The sequence below is a fragment of the Onychostoma macrolepis genome, chromosome 24 (genome assembly GCF_012432095.1).
Source record: "Onychostoma macrolepis isolate SWU-2019 chromosome 24, ASM1243209v1, whole genome shotgun sequence".
Classification (NCBI taxonomy): Eukaryota; Metazoa; Chordata; class Actinopteri; order Cypriniformes; family Cyprinidae; genus Onychostoma; species Onychostoma macrolepis.
Window position 1 is genome coordinate 12075032 of NC_081178.1, and position 20795 is coordinate 12095826.

The following is a 20795-nucleotide window of genomic DNA, read 5'->3' on the forward strand; positions in this document are numbered from 1 at the left end:
TGTTACTAATACTTAGCGATTCTCTATTTGAACTGTATTTTCAATTAAATGTTGAAAAAGTTATGAAAATAATCCGACTCAGGAAGCATCTGGAAACGGTGTTCACTGTAACAAACCTTGACCATCAAGTAAAGTTTTTAATTGGAGGAAATGAAAGGGTTAGTTTGCGCTGACGTCAGGAAGACAGGGATAAGGACTGTTTTTATTCGCCAGTCACAAACACAGGGCGGACAAGCGCGCGCGTGCTGCGCTGCTGCTGTTTATGTTACGCGACTTCCTGGTGCTCTTTAGTAGTAAACTTCGTAGTTATGGGCTGCTTTGTGTAGTTTTTCTTGGGCAACTCTTCATAATTTCTGTGGAGTAAATGGCTAAGTAAGCTATAATGGAGCAGCGGGGTAAAAAGACTCGAATGTTCCACTAACGACAATGAGACTGACAGTAGGAACTGCTTCTGCAATATGAATGTTTTACACTGTAAGTATGAATGTTTGACATTTCACTATCAGTTTATTTACATATTATCGTGATTACTTTTGTTATAAGGCGACAGGCGTGTTCTAGTGTCGTCAATCAGAACCTCATTGCTTTAACTTACATCTGCCGAACTTTACAGCGTAACCTGGGGAATAGTCTATCTATCTATCTATCTGGATCTTATTTAATAATATTACCATTAATAATTACTTTTAAACTGATTCCCCACATCATTTAAACATAATGTGACTCAAGCATGTGCAAACTATAAACCATTGACACCACATATAGAAGAAATTGTCCTAGATAGTGCATCCTCTGGGACATTGTCCCTTTACATACAGGATATTCTAGGATATGCCTGATTAATGACCAATACAGTATACAGTGTATATTTTTGTCTACCCATATAAATCTAATAAACATGCAATCTGGTTTCCTCACAGGAATTCAATATCTTCCCTCACCTTCATTTTATCGGCTGATATCCATCATGAAGAAGAGAAGCCGTCGCACACTAGATCAGGATGATTCTCTGTGCTGTTGTGAGTACATCGATCGTCATGGCGGACGCAGTCACATGGCAGCATGTTGCTGTGACTGTGAGGATTTGGATGCGTTTTGTGACAGGTGAGCACTTTGGATTCATAGATTTCTACTTGTTTATGGGTAAATGATGAGTATGACTGAAATTTTTTTACATTTTCCAGATGGATGAAGAAGAAGCCTCAAAGTCCAGACTCTCTGTCCCGGGTTATAGACACGATCAATGATCGTCTGCGGGTGCCCTGGATATCCGGAGCCCGACAAGTTGATATATCAGTGATCCCTCCTCTTATTCTGCTTCCTGTTTTTTTGCACATTGCAGCTTTGCACTACCTGCTGGGTATTTTAGTGCTAACAGCCATGCCCATCATGGTCCTTTGGTACTACTATTTCACTCACCGAAAGAAAGGACGCACGTTATTCTTCCTCAGCCTCGCACTCTTCTCCCTCTTCTACATGTTCTACCTCTTCATCACCGAAGTCGTTCCTCGAGGTGATGTGAGTCATCTCCAGTTGGCTGCCGTGACGTCGGGTGTTGCTCTTACGGTCATTTTCCTCATAATCACTAAGAGGGGGCCGGGCTACGTCAGGCCTCATCCAAATGACACTCATAGTACAGTGACCTATCACAAACCTCCACCTGATGTAGATGCCGCCTATCTAAATGGAGCACAGCATCAGGTGGTGATAGCCAATCACGAGCAAACTGGTGAATCACAGCAGGGTGTTCAGACGAGGAACTGGTGCGCCGTATGCAAAGTGGTGCGGCCCCCGAGAGCGGGACACTGCAGGATCTGTGGAGTCTGCATCCTGCGTCTGGACCACCACTGTGTCTGGTGGGTTCACTTAAAAAGCACTGCTTATTCAAGAGGGTCTCAGTCATTGTTATGTGGGTTAATTTTACCAGTCAGTAATATGTTTGGGTCACATTTCACCCCCAATTTTTTTGCATTGTGAAATATTTTTATGAAAATTAAACATTTTCTCTTTGAGTTCACATTACGGTGAAAAACATCTAATTGTGCAAAAACATGAAAAATAAGATATATTATTTAAAGTATCCAGACATGTATTTGTACTTGTATTTGTGCTTAATTTATGTTGATTGTAATATATAGTAGCTATATTACAATCAGCATAAAGGCAAATACAAAGACATGATGTCTACAAATAATAATATGTTAATATATTTTGTTATATCAAAAATACTAAAATAATATATCTTATTTTTCATGTTTTTGCGAAGATAGATATTTTATAAGCACATTACTACATTAGTGAGAATCCAGCAAGAATCATCAAGTATAACAAATTGAAATGTTAAATATATAAATGTAAATGTAATGAGAATTTGGGAGAATTAATTTTCATGAAAGTAATGACACAATGTAAAAAATAGGGGTAATTTTCATGCAATATTCGTCATATCCATCGAATACTCTTCATTTTATATATATATATATATATATATATATATACACTGCATGCACAGTGAAGTCTTATCTGCATGTTAATTTTACTTTCCCTGAAACTAAATTTTCATTCATCAAAATTCATGGAATCAAAAGTTAGCTTATGTGCTATACGCTGAATGTATGCTCATTATTGTGTTTGAAATGATCCAAGTAATTTCAGAACATTCTGGTTGTTGTTTATCATATATTATGGATTAATATGCATTACTCAGACTTTGGTGTTCAGCACAGCTGTAAAATGTCTTGTTCATATAAACATGTGTGTAATGGAGACAGTGAGGCGATCTCACCCTGTGCATTCTCTTCACTCTGTGTAACTGATATGTGAAAATGATCTCTAGATCTCAGTTTGGTGTCTTGTTTGTCATTTTGGTTTGTGCTAGGATCAACAGCTGTGTGGGGCAGGCCAATCACCGCAATTTCCTTCTGACACTTGTTTTCTTTCTGCTGACGTCGCTGTGCGGGATCAGTTTGGTTCTTCGAAGCGTGTGTCCCGACCAGAATGTAATGACTGCACTGTTCTACTGTCCTGACGTCTACAACCAGTTCAGGTGTGGATCCATCCAGCTACACAAACTCACAGAAATGCTTTCTCTTGCATTTAATTCAGTAGGTTCTGACCCTTTTTTACCACCTCTGTTCTTTCCAGTTCATTAGTTATTCATGGGAAAAAGTCACTTTGCTGCTTCAAATGCTTCACTATATTTGCACCATATCAGTACTCAGCAGAATTGTTGAGGGTTAAGGGAACAAAAATGTGTCTTTCCCAAACATCATCTCCCATTCTTCACACAAACACAAAGTCCTGCCCAAAGCTTATGGCACTGGTTAAAGGAATGAATGAACATTTGCTGAAAATGTACTTATCTAAGATGAGAAATTCAGCATGACATCACTTGCTCACTTATTTCTTTGACAAATGTTGTGGGCTGCAGCGTTATTTTAGTATTATTTTTTAAAAGATTTTTTTTTTAATATAATTGTTTTGTTTTAGTAAATTTGCTTTTTTATTAGTATTTTTGTTTTAATACCCCCCCCCCCCAAATCTTTATTTTAAAATTTGTTTTCATTTTAATTAATAAATTAATTATTTTAAAATAAAATTACATAAAATAATTACTTTTTATTATTTTATTTTAATTATCTTAGTCATAAATTATGTCAGTTACTAAGGCAACATTTCTAATTTTCAATTGTTTTCAAGTTTTATTTTTATTTCATTTTTATGTATCTCAATTAACAAAAATATAATTTTTAGTAGTTTTAGTTATATTTAACAACATCAACATTGGTTTTAACATGGGTTAGATTTATTTAACATGGAAAAAAATTACACGGATTTCTCATGTTCACACAGTTTCAATATGATTGTTCATAACAGAAAAATTGGTCATTTATTAACATGTTGTATTATTAATACTCTAAACAATAAAAATGCTCTTTTCTGTTCATCAGCTCTGCTCTGTGTTTCACCTGTGCCTGGTACAGCAGTATCGTGACAGGAGGTTTGCTGCACCTGCTGCTCTTACAGCTTATCAACGTCAGCTTCAACGTGACCGAACGAGAGGCGCGTCTGGCTCTGAGAGAGAAAACCGCTTGCAGCCTTCTCTGGGGTCTGATCATCGACACCGGCGTTTACTCACGAGGCTTCCGTACTAACTGGATTGAATTCTTGACCATGAGCAAGGCTTCAGAGCCATCAAACCAAAAACCATCAGATCTGGTATAGAAACTCAACTGTCAGTCTCTACTGATGGAAAAACAATTTAACTGGTCTTTAAAGAGAATTATCGCTCATATTTAATACAGTGAAGTATAATGTTGTGCTACTTCGTGTCTTCAACATCCATTTCAGAGTCAGTTTTATGGCTCTAAACATTGAGCTCAAGGTCTCATCAAGTGTCAGTTGAATCGTGTGGATCACTAGATGGCAGTGTTGTAGTATGTTACATCTTTACCAGTATATTTCAACATCAAGTACACCATTACTCAGGTGTGGTTAGTGTTTACACAACTTATATTATATTATATTATATATTATAAAGGTCTCACTAAATGCTTTTTATGATTAATATTAAGAATGAATGAAGTATTAAGAAATGTATTAATTTCCCTCCATTAATTACATAAATCATGCATATCTGGTTTACATTCACTGTTAGTTGGACCAATTATGGATTTATTGTTTAATATTTGTTCTCTCAACTCTAAAGTGTGTCTTATATGTGAATGCACATTCAAAATCAAACCTTATTTAGTGCCTTTTTAGGACATCAGAAGTGATGCAACACTGCATCTACAGTGACCTCCAAAAGTATTGGAACAGTAAAGACAAAATTGCTCTGTTGGCCGTGGAGTCAAGACATTTACAAATATGATTAAAAGATGAATATGAGGCAAAACTACAGAATGTCACATTTTATCATTGGGTCATTCAACACATAGCTGTTTTACCAGCTAAGAAGCACTTTTAGAGTTTAATCCCTCTATCTGATGTGAGCATAAGTATTGCATAAAAGCAGGGAATGTGTCGTATCAGTTATATCCATTACTTCTGCATTCTGAATCTTGCATTTGATGATGACACACACAAACCAGGATGAAGACGAGGGAGCTGACTTTGAGAGAAAAGCAAGCAATTTGGATGCTAAAAGAAAAGAGGAAGTCAGTTAGAGCTCTAGCAAAAACAAAGGGCATGGAGAAATCAAGAGTTTGGAAACCACCAGCGACACCAGCAACTAACAACTACCTGATCGGCTGAGAAAACAACAGTAGTTGATGACAGACAAATCATAAAATCTGTGAAAATGAATCCTAAAAGACATGTCTATAAAATCACCAACAATTTCCAGAAAGCTGGGGTGATGCTCTGACAATTTACTGTCCTCAGGAGACTTTGACAGAATTACAGATGCTACACAGCAAGATACAAACCTCTGACCAGCTCCAAAAATAGAAAGACAAGATTAGAGTTTGCAAAAAAGCACAAAGGTGAGCCAGAAGAGTTTTGGAACTGTGTTTATGGACCGATGAGACCTTTATCGAAGTGATGGGAAAGCAAAAATGTGGAGAAAAAAAGGGAACTGCAATGATCCCAAGCATACAGCCTCATCTGTAAAGTATAGTGGAGGTGTTGTCATGGCATGGGCATGCATGGCTGTCTCTGGAACAGGTCCTCTCAACTTTACTGATGACAGTAGCAGAATGAATTTGGAAGGGTACAAAACCATCTTGCCGACCAATATTCAAGAAAATGCCACCAGATTCATTGGGAAGTGCTTCATATTGCATCAGGACAATGACCCAAAACACCCTGCCAGTTCAGTCAAGGAATTTATAAGGGCAAAGAAATGGAAAGTCTTAGATTGCCCAAGTCAATCTCCAGATTTAAATCCGATTGAACATGAATTTCACCAGCTGAAGAGGAGAGTAAAGGCAGAAACTCCCCAAAACAAGCAACAATTGGAATTGGCTGAATTAAAGGCTGGGAAAAGTATTTGAAAGGATGAGAGCAAGAGTCTGGTGATGTCTATGGGTCACAGACTCACTGCTGTGATTGCGCAAGGGATCTGCAACTAAATAATAGCTTTTAATCTTTTATATCTGCCTTATGTTCAACTGTCCCAATACTTATGCTCACATCAATGAGTGGGATGAACTCTAAAAGTGCTGTTCTTTTTATTTGGTAAAACATGTATGTGTTGTAACAGCTAATAATAAAATAGTAGTAGTTTTGTCTCATATTCATCTTTTCATCATATTTGCAAATGTCTTGACTCCACAGCCAACAGAACAATTTTGTCTTCACTGTTCCAATACTTTTGGAGGGCACTGTACATCCACACAGCACACAGCTTCAGAGGTGTAAAATACTTGAGTAATTTTACTTGATTACTGTACTTAAGTATTATTTTGGGGGATTTTTTACTTTATTCAAGTACAATTTAAACTGACTACTTGTACTTTTACTTGATTACATTTCTGAAGAAAAAACAATACTTTTTACTCCTTACAATTTTATTTGTATCTTATACACATTGAATATGGGAAACGGAAGCTCAAACGTGCGTGCTTGACCTGAGAAGCAATGATCATTGTTTTCACGCATCAAGCACACACACAGTTCTACTTCAGTTATGACTTTCATCAGGTAAATGTCTGGGTTCAAAAGTTCACCATCAAATCTGAGGAAGCATGTTGAGGTAGCAAAGTTGCGTTTCCCCCCCAAAATGTTTATTCATTATTCTTTGTTTTGATAGAGCCATTAGCTGTGTAATACATTGGCTGAATGCACAAGATTGAGTGCAAATAAAATCATTGATACATTTTGTTCTTAAATATAATTAATATTTTTGTGGGAATTCTTTTTTTAATTAAATGTTACAAATCTCCAAAAAAGTGTTTAAATGAACATTGTACATTTACTTAATTATAATTCATGTTTAGTGACGTTCTTACCAGGTAGTGGATAAGTTGTATTAATAATATGTCATTATATGACGCATTGAGTAGGAATTTGGACTCTCACTGTATATTTTCTTAATCTTAATAATTACACAATTTGCTCATTAATTCATATAATTAGTCGCAACTATTTATGTAGCAATATTTCCTGAGAAAAAGCCCCCACAAAAAAATTCCCCAAATAAACAATTAAAAGATTAATTATCCTTTTAAACAGTGAAGTAGACAACACAAAAAAAGTGGCCTTTCAACACGTCAATATTGTATGTTTTAATTCTATGACTCTCTTCATTAATTCAACCCATTCTTGCATTCTGTCTGGAATATGTTTCTAACCTCTGCATCACATTGTTATTAAAAGTGATATTTCACCCAAAATTAAGATTCTCATGTCGCCCAGATGTTTATGACTTTCTTTCTTCAGATGAACACAAGTAAAGATTATTAGTCCGTATAATGCAAGGGAACAGGACCACTTCAGAAACCACACAAAGTGAACACGACGGTCAAGTTTAAAATATTAGTATTTGTAATTTTCATTGTTTCACTTAAGAAGACACTGATTCATTAACAGCGGTTGTATGAGTTACTGTCATATTCACTTTGTGTAGTTTTTGAAGTGTCATTTTGGACATGCCATACTTGTTATACGAAAAAAGGTGATTTAGTTTAGATGCTTTAGATCTTTTAGTTTGTGTGTTCATCTAATAAATGAAAGTCTATATATATATATATATATATATATATATATATATATATATATATATATATATATATATAAATAATTTAACTGCATGATTTTTACTGTACCACCAATAACCTACTCCTAAATATAATGTAGAAACTTAAATTTTCTGTAAAGCTGCTTTGCAACAATTTATATCGTGAAAAGCGCTATACAAATAAATTTGAATTGAAAAACCTGTATTTTTCTCCCTTTAACAAAACGTCTGTATGTCTATCAGAAAAAAAAAAAAAATACTTCTACTTTTTTAATACTTGAGTACAATTTAAAGTTGTACTTTTTTACTTTTACTCAAGTATGTTTTTGGCCAGATACTTGTACTTTTAATTGAGTAAAATTTTCACTGAGTATCTTTACTTTCACTTGAGTAAAATTTTTGAGTACTTTTTACATCTCTGCACAGCTTTAAAGCTGTCATCTCAGTATGAATGTTTTATGTTGAGCTTCATGTTTGTTATTCGAGGTCTTTGTGCCTATGTGTGTATTTTCCTTTCATTTGCATCAACTGGGGACAAATCTGTGGCATGTACCATCCAGCTACATTTTGACGTGCATGAATTATCGCAGCGTTTTTGAATCAAAGTTGTTTTCCTTTCATTAAATGCCTTCTAAAGAAACAGCTAAGAAGTACTTCCAGAATCCGGATGTTTATTTGTCTCATGTGAGACGGCTTTATAATGTAATTCATTTTATTCTACAAGTTGTTCAATTAAACTGTAGCATGGAAAAATAAACGAGCGTAAAATGATTAAACATGGTGGCTCATCAAGCTGCAGATGTTTTCAATGTAAAGCCTGTGTGTGTGTGCTGTTAAAGAGGATTTACGGAGCGCCACAGGGAGTCAATAGGCGAGGAGTGGAAGTCGGGCAAAATCTCCGCCACTTTACGTCTGAGCTGCTCTCTGCGTGCCTCTCTTTCCTTCTCTTCTCGCAAGACAACATGAAGTCGCCTCCAGCCAGCAAAACACTTCTTGACAGCACTCCTACAAAGCCCAGAGAACCAAAGTCAGCAAACATATTTTCATTTTTCTAAATACTGAAAATTCTTAATAACCCATACATTTCTTCTTCTACTATCTTTAGTATCTTTAGAAAGGATGTTTGGCCTTATGGTGCAATAAAACTGTCACAATGAAGGACGTGTTGACCTGCTGCTGTGCTCCTCTGCCCGTTGCTCATTGTCCCAGGCTGTGATTCGCTGCTCTGTAGCGTGATCCAGCAGGGCCATCAACACCTTCCTCTGGGTCCGTGTCCTGTGAAACCGTTCGGCTCGTGCTTCCAGTATAAAGCGCAGATCTTTTAACTGGTGAGGATTGAAATCAAACATAGACAATTGCTCATAATTAAGGATATGAGTTTATTAATATCATTAACCCAAAATATAAGTTAATTAATTGATTAATAAATTGTCGGTAAGTTCTTTTTGCTTGGACCAGTAAGAAACCACAGAGCAAGGCCCTGGTGGGGAAGCACAACTGATAATTTCTTTAGAAAATGTAAAGATAATAAATGATACTTTTTTATTTATATGAATGTAATAACTTATAATAAATAATTTCGAATAAGTAATACAATTATTGTCCATAGATTGTCTGTAAGTAAATATGTGACCCTGGACCACAAAACCAGTCTTAAGTCGCTGGGGTATATTTGTAGCAATAGCCAAAAATACATTGTATGGGTCAAAATTATCGATTTTTCTTTTATGCCAAAAAATCATTAGGATATTAAGTAAAGATCATGTTCCATGAAGATATTTTGTAAATTTCTTACCGTAAATATATCAAAACTTCATTTTTGATTAGTAATATGCATTGCTAAGAACTTCATTTGGACAACTTTAAAGGCAAATTTCTCAATATTTCGATTTTTTTGCACCCTCAGATTCCAGATTTTCAAATAGTTGTATCTCGGCCAAATATTGTCCGATCCTAACAAACCATACATCAATGAAACGCTTATTTATTCAGCTTTCAGATGATGTATAAATCTCAATTTCGAAAAATTGACACTTAAGACTGGTTTTGTGTATATTTATATTAAATTGAAAATGTATTTTTTAAACAAATAAATATTAATTCATATTTATTTCGTATTTATAATTTAAATGATTATAAAAATTGAGAAACTGAATGAATAATAAATATTTAATTTATTATAATTTTATTAAATTATTTATTAGTAAAGTTAATTTACTAATAAACTTATTATTGGACGATAAACCAAATTTTATTATAGAAATTAAAATGTCTCATTTTAATTAAATTTATTATAAACAATACAATATAATACATGTCTATGAATAGATATAAGCCTCTATATTTACTAATACTAAATTGATAAGAGCTTTAAATAAATATTAAGATTAAAGTAATGAATATTAAAATAATGGCTAAACAGTACATCTTCATTTAATTTGTTATAAATGTATTAATTCATTTATAAGTCAATAAGACACTTTTGGCTATATCAATTAAAATTTTTACATTTAATTTATTTATTAATTTTATTAATAATTTTTTAAATTACATTATCTAGGATATCTATAAATAAAATGTCTATAAATAATTTTGTCTAAAAATGTCTACAAATAAATGTCTGTATATTTATTTACAAATATAATATTAAAATTATTATATTAAAATGATGAATAAATAATAAATATGTATTTAATTTATCACAAATTAATGAAATTATTTATTTAAAAGTCAACAAGAAGTTCACTACAGAAATGATGTTGTCTCAATCTGAAGCTTTATTAATCACTCACAGTTTCCTATCAGACTATGTGTGTGTGGCGTTTTACCCTTTTCCAGCTACACACAGCCCTCTGAAGTAAGATCCGGTGATACAGCTGGTTGGCGCTGTCCTCTCTCTCTGCATGGGCCTCATCCACAGACTGAAGCCAGGAGCAGAAGCAGCGTCTCTGCAGAGCCAGTGTGTAATGATCCACTGCTCTCTGGAGGAGACCAAAAAGGCAAAAGCACCCGAACATAAATAACTGTCTGCTTTAATTAAGACCGTCATCATCTCATACATTCCCATGGCATTTATGGATTGCAAACTTTCCCCGGTGATTTCTTGTTGGTACTGTAGAGATATTATAGATGCACATGCTAGTTTTGCAACTAATTGGACCTTGCGGTTTCTGCTTTCATGGATGTGGATCAATAGCTAAACAACAATGAATATTCTGAATTCAAAGCCATTCTGTTTCTCTCTTTGTGTCTCTGTCCTTGTCAATCTCTCCCTCTCAGTCACTTCATCTCCCTCCTGAATCTCAGATATCCGCTCTCTGTTAATTTATTTGGAAAACAGGTGGTTAGCCAGGTGGAAACGCAACAGTATACTGTAAACATCATTAAAATTTGGGGAATGGACCAAGAGTTAATGCAAGGCAACAGCTGGTCTTCCTGTCTGTGTGTGAGCTGCCCATAACTCTTTGGATGAATAATTGAGTGTGTAAGTGTTTGTCTGGAAAGCAGGCGAACGGCCTGCATTGTTACTGTAGGCCGTGTGTGTATGTGTGTGTGTTTGCAGTAGCGCTGACCTGTGTGTTGACATGGCTTTGCTCCAGCAGGCTTTTCCATGGTGCCAGGCCTCGGCGCAGTAACAGGGTTCTGAGGTAGTGCTGGGCCGCCCGCTTTGACAGTTCCTGTTCCCGTTCTGCTCTCTTCTGTTTCTCAAGTTCCTTCTAAGTTCACATTAACACACACAAGTTACTTAAAAGTGAAGGCTGTGTGCATAAACATGATGAATACATTAACTTTTTTGCATTTTCTAGATGCACTTGCTTATGCAAAACTGGTTTTCACAGTGCTACATTGTTGCCAAGTTATTCTGAGTGGTTTTTAGCATACTGCTAATCAGTTCCTAGGGTATTCTGGGTGGTTACATACTGGTATTCTGCAATGTAAAAAGTCGTAACTTACAATTGTTAACTTAAGGTAATTGCAACTTTTTATCTCACAATTCAGAGTTTGTTTCTCAGAACTGTCAGAAACAAAGTCTGAATTGTGAGATAAACACAGAACTGCAAGATATAAACTAGCAAGTTTGACTTTTCTCGCAATTCTGATTTATATCTTGCAATGCTGTTCTTTGTTTCTGCCATGGAATGAAAAAAGGTCATTTCAACTTTCTCACATATCAGACTTTTTTTTTTCTTCAGAATTGCAAATTCATATCTCATAAAAAGTCACAATTACCTTTTTTATTTTTCTATTCTGTGGTGAAAATGGGCTTCCATAATTTCTGCCTGATTTAACTCATAAAAATGTGTCTTGTTGGTATGAATAAATGTATTTAGATTGATTCTGTGATATTAAATGATATTTTAAACTTGAATAAAACCAGTTAATTGACCATTTTCTCCCTAAATAGGCTTGGGATTATTTTCACCCATTTCATCATTCAAAAAAGCTGGAAATCATAATAACAGCTACTTAAAAAAGTAAACTCCTCAATCATTTGTGCTATGACTCACATCCGTAGCATAAACAATTAAAAGTAACATAATCCAATTATGTAAAACCCATGATAATGTGTTTGACCACACACCTTTCTTTGCTCCCTCTTCTCTTCCTTCTTCCTCTCTATCTCCTTTAGTTTCTCCTCTTCCTCAGCTCTGAGTCTTTCCTCCTCAGCTGCCTTCATTTGAGCCTACAGAACAAAAAAGCTGAGGTTTGTTTCATCACATTCACACATTTCTATGCTTGAAGAGTGGCACGTCTTACCAGTTTCTCCTCCTGCTTCTGTCTCCTCCGCTCCTCTATTTCTCTCCTGCGCTCAGCACGCTGCTGTGCTCGTTTCTCCATGGCTGAATGAAACATAGAAAAGGAAAGTGACAGACAGAGTTTGGGGACCGAGACATCAGTAAAGGGCCAGATTAAAGGGTCACTGTGATGTTCTGCAGCATTTTCTTCTGATCTTATGGTTCTTTGGTACAAGCTTGTTTGTGTTGGTTGCAATTGTATTCAAGGCGGCGCCCCGTATCACACCGACTGATTTTGCTGAAAATCTCATTGTCATTTGTAGTGTGTTTCACCAGTCATGTATTGCAACCAGAATCAGAAATTCACCAAAAGTGACAAAAATGTTTTAGAATCTAGATCTTTAAAATGTGGGGAAAATACCCCTGTATGTAGCACATTCCCCTGTTTTTTGATTATTTAATCATTTTTCTATCATAAATAGTTACCTAGAGATATATAAAAATACTTAAATATATAATATACAGTTTGTTTGTTTTTTAAGTGGGGGAAAATGAATCAGTTCTGAAGAGTTGACCAATGTGAAGTGCAACAGCATGAGAAAAATGTATATAAAAAAGATATTTAATAAAAGTATACTTCTTAATAAAATCAGTTTTGAAAATACAAACTCACCAATGGTGAAGCTCATCTGAATGAGAAAATGACTAAATTAAATAGGAGAAATATATTCAAAAAATGTTTGCTTTTCTGGTAAATTTAACCATTTTATTATAAATTTAAAAATAGCATATATGTAGCGTATTTATACGTGGAAAAATAGTCAGTTCTGGAAATACAAGGTTCACCAATGTGAAGCTCAACTGAAACAGAAAATTACTAAATTAAATGGACTTTTCTTATTAATTTATACTTAATTTTATCAGTAATTTAAGTGTAGGAGGTGGAAAAACACTTGATTACACAATCAACATGTACAACTGGCTGTGTTTGCAAAACTTGACCTTTCATTTGTTGAGGAAATATTTGGATCAGATCTGAGCAGGACAATGGCTTGTCAGGTTTTCATTGTGAGAAAAATCTAAGTGGTTATTGCCAAGGCCAGGATGGTCTGCCTCACAGATTGAATGATAATATCAAAAATAGAGGATGTCATTGATGAGTCGACAGGGCCTTTAACTCAGCAGGACATTGACTCACGGGGGCTGTTAACCACCCGCTGAGTGACGTGACCATGTGCACAAACTCCCTCAGATACCACTGATTATTGAACAAATATGACTATGTATTCAATAACAATGAAGCTCAAGGTTTTAACACATGGAAGAGACATTGTGAGATTTTGGTATTGTTCTTGGTTTACATAGAGATGCACAAGTGGATTATGAGTGTATAGCGATTGTGTGCATCTGTATTCAATGCATTCAGTATCAAAGAGGATTTAAAACTAGGGCATAGCCATGAAATTAATTTTCCATGCTTGGAACCACCATAGTGACAGTTTTTCAACTGCTGGATTGTGTATGTGTGTGACTGACCTTGTACTGCAGGATGGGGAAGAGCTGCACGATGCAGAGATGCTGTTTGCTTGGTGTGGCTGCTGGCGTTTTCTTCCGAGGCACTCTTTGTTCTGGGATTGTAAGGAGAATGAATATCTCTGTGAAATTGTGACTAATAACAAACATTGTGTCTCCCACGCGAGCACATGGATAGAACAGCTGTGGGAAGTGACCCTTTGGTAAAATCTAGAGGGATTACATTGAGTACATGAAACAAGCCAGTATTACATTCTGATCCACTCTGGTGCCTCAGGTGACAGATTTCTTATATTTATTCTGTTCTCTTCATGCGAAGAAACTGTATAGATTTGTTTCACAAAAAAAACATCAGGGTCAAATTTCACCCCATATTCGAAAGAAGAAAAAAAAGATATGTTTCACATGGCCATTCGTGTTTTTTGCATCAAGGCATTATTTTAATGCCACTTATGCACATTTAAATAGTTAAATAGCAGCCTACTGTAATGCACAAAATCTAATTCTAATCCTAATCCAAGTAATAAATAAAAAGAAATACTATGCAATAAAAAATGATTAACACACTACTAAAAGATTGGGGTTGGTAAGGTTTTTTAACTTTTCTGGAAAATGTCTCTTATGTTAACCAAAGCTGCATTTATTAGATCAAAAATAAAGTGAACATAGACAGTAATATTGTGAAATATTATCATAACTGAATTTATACTTCACATGTTCCTTCAGAAATCATTCTAATATGCTGATTTGGTAAAGAAACATTTCTTATTATTAACAATGTTAAAAATGGCTGTGGTGCTTAATATATTTTTGGAAAATGTGATACATTTCCAAAAATATATTATAAATGTCTTTACTGTAACTTTTGATCAATTGAACACATTTTTGCTGAATATTCGTGATAATTTCTTACTGTAATATTAATATATTGTGTAATTTTTTATATAAATATATTTTAAGTATATATAAATTGTAACATACATTTGTAAAACTGTAAGTGTATATCATAGTAGTATTTCTTTTGCTGAATTTAATTTTTGCTGATTTTAATAAATAATTGTTTTTTTAATCAATTAATCAATTTAATCAATTCAAATATTGAGAAACATTTTGTGATTTTCATTACTGTATTACACTAATGAGAAAGAATTTCGTATATGGGGGTCTGATTGTCTATATGCAAAATAAAAATATAATTCTTTTGGTTTTGTGGTGAAATATGTCCCAGACAGGGTACCTGGATAGTACCTTGAGGGTTTTTCTGTAATTCCTTTTGCTGTCTCTGTGTTGGGTTTAGGTAGGCGGCATGTGTTTGTAGCTCCAGGAGGACCTGTTGCTAACAGTGCTGTTTTCTCTGCCTCATGCCTCAGTTCCAGAATGTTCTGTCTCTCTTGCAGATGCTGGATCCGCTCCTGTTGCTCTTTCAGAAGACGCCTCTGCTCAGCTACGGTTTGTTGTAGGGCCGCATGGCGGTGTTTGAACTGTCCAGCGTTAAGCTCTGCATTTCCGCTTCGGGGGATCTGCTGCTGTTGCCCCTGACGGGCCTGTTGTAGCTCGGCCGATGAGAGAACGGCATGACGACGCGTCACCTGCCAGGCCTGAGTGGGCGGGGCCTCTAAACGGCCAGTCTTGATAGTGGCTTGTGCAGTTGGTGAACTGATTTCTTGAGCTGCTGCCACATTCTGTGGTGGAATGAAGAGGGTTTGTGGAATAGTTTAATTAGAATGAAAAATCTTACAGTATATGTCCTTACCTGATGGCTGATGTTTTCTGTAGGACTTAGTGTTTCAGGTGGATTAGTAACTGGTGGAGATTTTTCTGCCCCTAGTTTCCCAGAAGCTGCCGCATTGATCAAAGCAGCCATTTTCCGTCGAGTTTCTTCTTGTTGTTGGAGAAGCTCCTTGCGATGACGTTCCACTTGACACCACACACGCCAATCACTGAGGCAGCGCCTCAAAAGCCTCCTGCGGTCACTCTCCACTGCCTGCTGACAGCGCCTGTGGGAAAGACAGATACGACTTAAAACCAGTCTGACTGCCAAGATGAATTAAAGCCTTTAATTAACCTTTAATTAAGCAATTAACATGCTCTTTTATTCTAATCGTTTAGAGCTTTGCTTTTCTTTCAAATGTTTATCAGGCTGTTTAAGCCCTATGTTGACAGTGACAGGTTTTTATAAATTGAGCTCTCCTGCCTGTGCTGCAGTCTTAGCTCCTCTTCAGTCCTTTCAGCCTCTTTCTCCTCTCTTCTGGCCCAGACGAGAGCCCGCCATGCCCGCCACGCTCTCAGCTGCCTCCTCCAATCACACAGCGCCGCTGCCTTGCCCATGCGTACCCTTCTTTCCAATATCACTGAGTACCATGCCGTAAAATGCCTGTGCATGCACTAAAATACATATGCATTGCAACCAGTCAAAAAACATAAGAATGTATTGCATACAATATAATTAATCTATGTCTTCTAACCTGCAAATTGAGAAGGTGAACTTTGCACTTTCCACTTCACATGATCCTTCAGAAACAATTCTAATATGCCGATTTGGTAAGGTAACATTTTTTTATTATTATCAATGTTGAAAACTGTTGTGGTCCTTAGTATTTTTGTGGAAAACGTGACACATTTTTCAGGATTCTTTGATGGACACAATGATCTATTAAACAGATTTTTATCACGTTTTGTAACATTTTAAATGTCTTTACTGTCACTTCTGATCAATTTAATGCATCCTTGCTGAATATGTGTGTTAATTTCTTACAGTAATATTAACATTTTATTTTTATATATAAATATATTTAAATGATATATAAATTGTAACATTTGTGTATATCATAGTAGTATTCATTTTACTGAATTTAATTTATGCTGATTTTAATAAATTATTTTTTTATTTTATTTATTATTTATTTAATTTATATATGCATACAATATAATTAAACTATAATGTCTTCTAACCTGCAAATTGAGAAGGTGAACTTTGGCTTCCAGCTTCTTCAGCTTAAGTTGAAGGTCTTTGTTCTCTTTCTTCTGTGTGGAATTATGATGTTTTGGAATGAGAGACTTTTCAGTGGCCCTTTGTTTCTGAAGCCTTACCCTCTCCCTGTTCAAGATTGAAATTAAAAAATGTCATGCAATCATCTCTTCAAAAATCTGAATGCCATTTAAATTAGGAAATAACATAATTGGCCTAAAAAGTATCTGGACACTTAAACCACAATTAAAGTGTATTAATGTGACTGCATTGAATAAGAAAATATCAAACCAAATGACATTTAAAAAAAAAAAAAAAGGACAAATGCGCTCTTCAAGGAAAAAAATTGCTAAAAAAATATGGGCCTCAATGATTGAGAAATATGGAAATTTAGTCTCATTAAAATGTACGACCAGACCCTTCTAAAACAGCAAATGAGGAAAACACAAAGTAAAATTCTCATGCATATATTATAGAATAACTTCAGTGAATATAGTGGGATGTTTGTGTCCCAAAGCCCCACGGTCCTTTGATCAGGCTCATCTATGAACGCTCAAATGGTGGTTTCTAGATCACTGACTTCATACATGAACTAAAAATCACCTTGTGAGCGGTAAAGATGCCAAGTGAAGTTAGCGTGAAAAAAGGTTTCGCATAATTAGTTTGCTTTTATTTTGACATTCATATATTTTTAATTTTGGTTAGAGTGCCCAAATACTCCTGTGGTTGTCGTACATGTTTTGTGCAAGCTGCTCCACACTCCTCTTCTCCTCCATCTCTCTGCGTAGGCGAATCATCTCGTGCTGGATCAGTTCTTCCTGTCTGCGTGCCTCCTGCCTCTTCTTTCGCTGCATCTCCTTTTCCAGTTGCCATGCCTCCTCTCGTGCCTCCCTTAGCACCTCCTTTTCTTTTCGCAGTTTGGCACGTTCAGCGTCTCTGTGCATGCGGTTCTCCTTCACCTGCTTGTGACGCACCTCCATGGTAATGCTAGGGTCCCTCCATCTCTTCTTATTCTGATCAGAGTCTACTTTAAGGTCCTCCACTATCCCCAAGTCCAACACCTCAGTTTCCATCAGGTCCTGGAGAAAATTGTGCACTACAGTGTTCTCCTCTTCCTGTGCTAGGTGAAAGTACATGTCTAATAAAAAAAGACAAACTCAGGATTAGATCAGTGTTTTTAATGTTAACTAAAACAAATAAAAAAACTAATAAATTATTATTAACTAATAAAAATGTTTCTGGTAACTGAAATAGAATTTTAGAATATTAGTAACTGAAATTTTAGTATTAGAGATACCATTATCATTTTATTAATATTATCCTTTTTTTTTTTCATTTTAATCTTAGTTAAATTTGTAGTAATTTTTGTCATTTTCAGTAGTTTTTTTAATTTTTATTTCAGTTTTAGTAATTTTAGTGCCAAGTTAAACTCAATTAAAATGAGACATGTTGCTTTTTTATTTCAGCTTTTTATTTCAAGTAAAATTATTTTCTTTTAGTTTTTTAATTTTAGATCAGTTTTAGTTTTAACTATAATAACCCTGAACTGAACCTTGAACCATGAAAGTGAAGTTATACAGAAATATAAAAAACTAATAAAAATGACAAAATACAATTACTAAAACTTGATAAAAACTGAAAATATAAAAATAAAACCTAATTGAAAATATTAATAAATACTATTATACTATATAAATAACACTACTTGTCTACCTTAAAAATTCCATGAAATCTAGACTTCAGAAAAACAAAGAAGATGCTTTCTTCATTTCATTTGTACCATCAAAGTTATTATAGCTGGATTGTGTGGTTTTAACAAGTTGTTTGGATTCTTCCATCTCCTCTTCCTCCTCGTCATCACCCATTTCAAGCTCCAGACGTAACTTCTGGTTCATCCATTCACTTAGAATGGACTGAGCTGTGGAATACAAGTGGAACTGTGGAATACTGATTACAAAAAGCTGCACATGCATTAAGTGCTGAATATTAATTTGTTAAAGATGACCTTCACTGTAGGCATCATCATGATCCTGTAGCTGCTCTACTGTCTGCAGCGCCATGCTGTTTTTACCGCCACATGGTTTTTTGATGGAAAACACCTCAGCTACAGCAAACTCTGAAGCTTTCTCCACCCTCTGAGAAGAATGAAACAGAAAGTTTGATTATAAAAATAAAATGATATACATAAACAGGCCATGCAACACATTTCAAACACATTTGGAATGTTAACTGCAATTAATAAATAATTAATAATAAAATATTATGGAATGCACTAAAAAGTGCACTTATGTGTCAAGAAAGTGTACTGTATTTAAGTACACAAGTGATTATTATATTATTTGCAAGTATGCTACAAGTGCACATTAAATACAATTAGGCGCACTTCTTTTTCACAAGCCAATGGCATACATATGCATTAATTTTCTGCATGACATGAATTCAAATGATTGAAATGTACTTACCTTCACCCACTGCTTTATGTCATTCTCATTCAGCTGCACCTGCAATATGAGATATGAATTCTGCTCATTGTTTCAATTCAAAGTAGACTGAGACTTTAAAATGAATTACCAGCTTCTCTACAGTCATAAGCTGATCATTGGTTTAAACCAAGAGCTTTCCAACCTTGTTAATGTCTGACCTTGACATAAACTGATATGAATATTTAGTCACACTGGCCTCACACATCTAATCCCTGGATAAATATCCCGTGTTACCTTAAACTGGCTCTTTTGTAGATACACCTGAAGGGGTTTTCATTGCACATTTGAGCTAAATCCTTCTGCTGAGCCACAAATCTATTCATTACTAATAACCAATGTGCATGACCAAAGATAACCTGAGAGTGTGTGACATTTATTTAGATTAATACCTCTGGCTGGATATTGTAAAAAAGGAAACGAAGAAAAACACTATTCCGAAGCTAAATCTTTGAAGAACTGAGTGAGAAAAGAGAAAGCAGATTTTACTTGCCTTACGACTGCCTGGTGTTTTAGTCTTTGTCGTTTTCCAACGAAAAATATCCGGTCTGTGTATGGGATATGCCATGGTCGCTTGTAGGCTACATGGGCATGCATTTGGATTGTTAGCTAATATAATATATTTTCACATGTTCGCAAAGTGTACGTAGCAGCAATTTACAGTATAGGCTATACAAAATTTTGTGAGAAACTTTTCGCTCAGCAATGGAATTGTGGGATTTGTAGTTTACGCAAAGTGACATAGCATGAATTGGAGCCTATAAAGAACTACATATCCCAACAAGAACTGAGAAGAGCTGAAGCGTCCACTCTGAAACCATGGAGACAGTTACCATAGATATGTATGTGGTTGTTACGCCAAATAACTTTTTTGTTAGATCCTACAATCCTACCGGCTCTTGTGTGATGAATGTTGATCTTAAAGACGAACTATTGAGCTAAATGCATTTATTTCAGAACCTGACACAATAATTGTCTTTATTTAGTCGAGATATTTGTAAGTGTAATAACCGGCATTGCAATATTTGTTGTTTATTGTGTGAAAATCAAGGTGTTCAAATTAAGTAAAATTCCCAGTTTCCAAGCTAAATGTGGCATTAATTATAGTAAAGAGTTTTTGTCTGTTTGGTTTCAATTTAAAATATAGAAGTTAAAATTAATTAATGTTTTAAAACTGCTACTTATTGGCAAAAAAGTATTGACCGGTGAATAAAAATTGCAAGGATAATTTATTTTTCAACTTATTGGATATTTTATACCTTTATAGTGTTTATTGTAGTAAAAAACAAAAAACAAACAAACAATAATGTTCTTTTTAAACTGTAGTTGAAACATGAAACTGAACAAGTGGAGGATGCTGATCAAAGTTAAACATCTTGTCAAGAGAGCGCAGCTCT

The 20795-nt window shown here is 35.1% G+C and overlaps 2 protein-coding genes across 3 annotated transcripts; one reads left to right on the forward strand and one right to left on the reverse strand.

Annotated features, from left to right (window-relative positions):
- Nucleotides 1-222: 222 nt before the first annotated feature.
- zdhhc23b (zinc finger DHHC-type palmitoyltransferase 23b) lies at nucleotides 223-7695 on the forward strand. 2 transcript variants are annotated; one of them, XM_058765877.1, is made up of 5 exons: nucleotides 223-474; nucleotides 921-1104; nucleotides 1185-1856; nucleotides 2888-3046; nucleotides 3951-7695. In XM_058765877.1, the coding sequence occupies exons 2-5, from the start codon at nucleotides 968-970 to the stop codon at nucleotides 4222-4224; spliced, it is 1242 nt and encodes a 413-aa protein (XP_058621860.1). In that variant the 5' UTR covers nucleotides 223-474; nucleotides 921-967; the 3' UTR covers nucleotides 4225-7695. The 2 variants fall into 2 exon arrangements, with proteins under 2 accessions (XP_058621860.1, XP_058621859.1); XM_058765876.1 differs by having other exon boundaries at nucleotides 2879-3046; nucleotides 3951-7692.
- Nucleotides 7696-7759: 64 nt separating this feature from the next.
- Nucleotides 7760-20097, reverse strand: ccdc191 (coiled-coil domain containing 191). Its single transcript, XM_058765875.1, has 16 exons — nucleotides 19892-20097; nucleotides 19381-19419; nucleotides 18924-19053; nucleotides 18699-18836; nucleotides 17654-18056; nucleotides 16903-17047; nucleotides 16145-16335; nucleotides 15704-15947; nucleotides 15199-15632; nucleotides 13954-14045; nucleotides 12440-12522; nucleotides 12264-12365; nucleotides 11254-11397; nucleotides 10510-10662; nucleotides 8852-9006; nucleotides 7760-8686 (listed from the first exon to the last, which is right to left on the reverse strand). Exons 1-16 carry the CDS (start codon nucleotides 19964-19966, stop codon nucleotides 8515-8517), a joined length of 2700 nt encoding a protein of 899 aa, XP_058621858.1. The 5' UTR covers nucleotides 19967-20097; the 3' UTR covers nucleotides 7760-8514.
- Nucleotides 20098-20795: the final 698 nt, after the last annotated feature.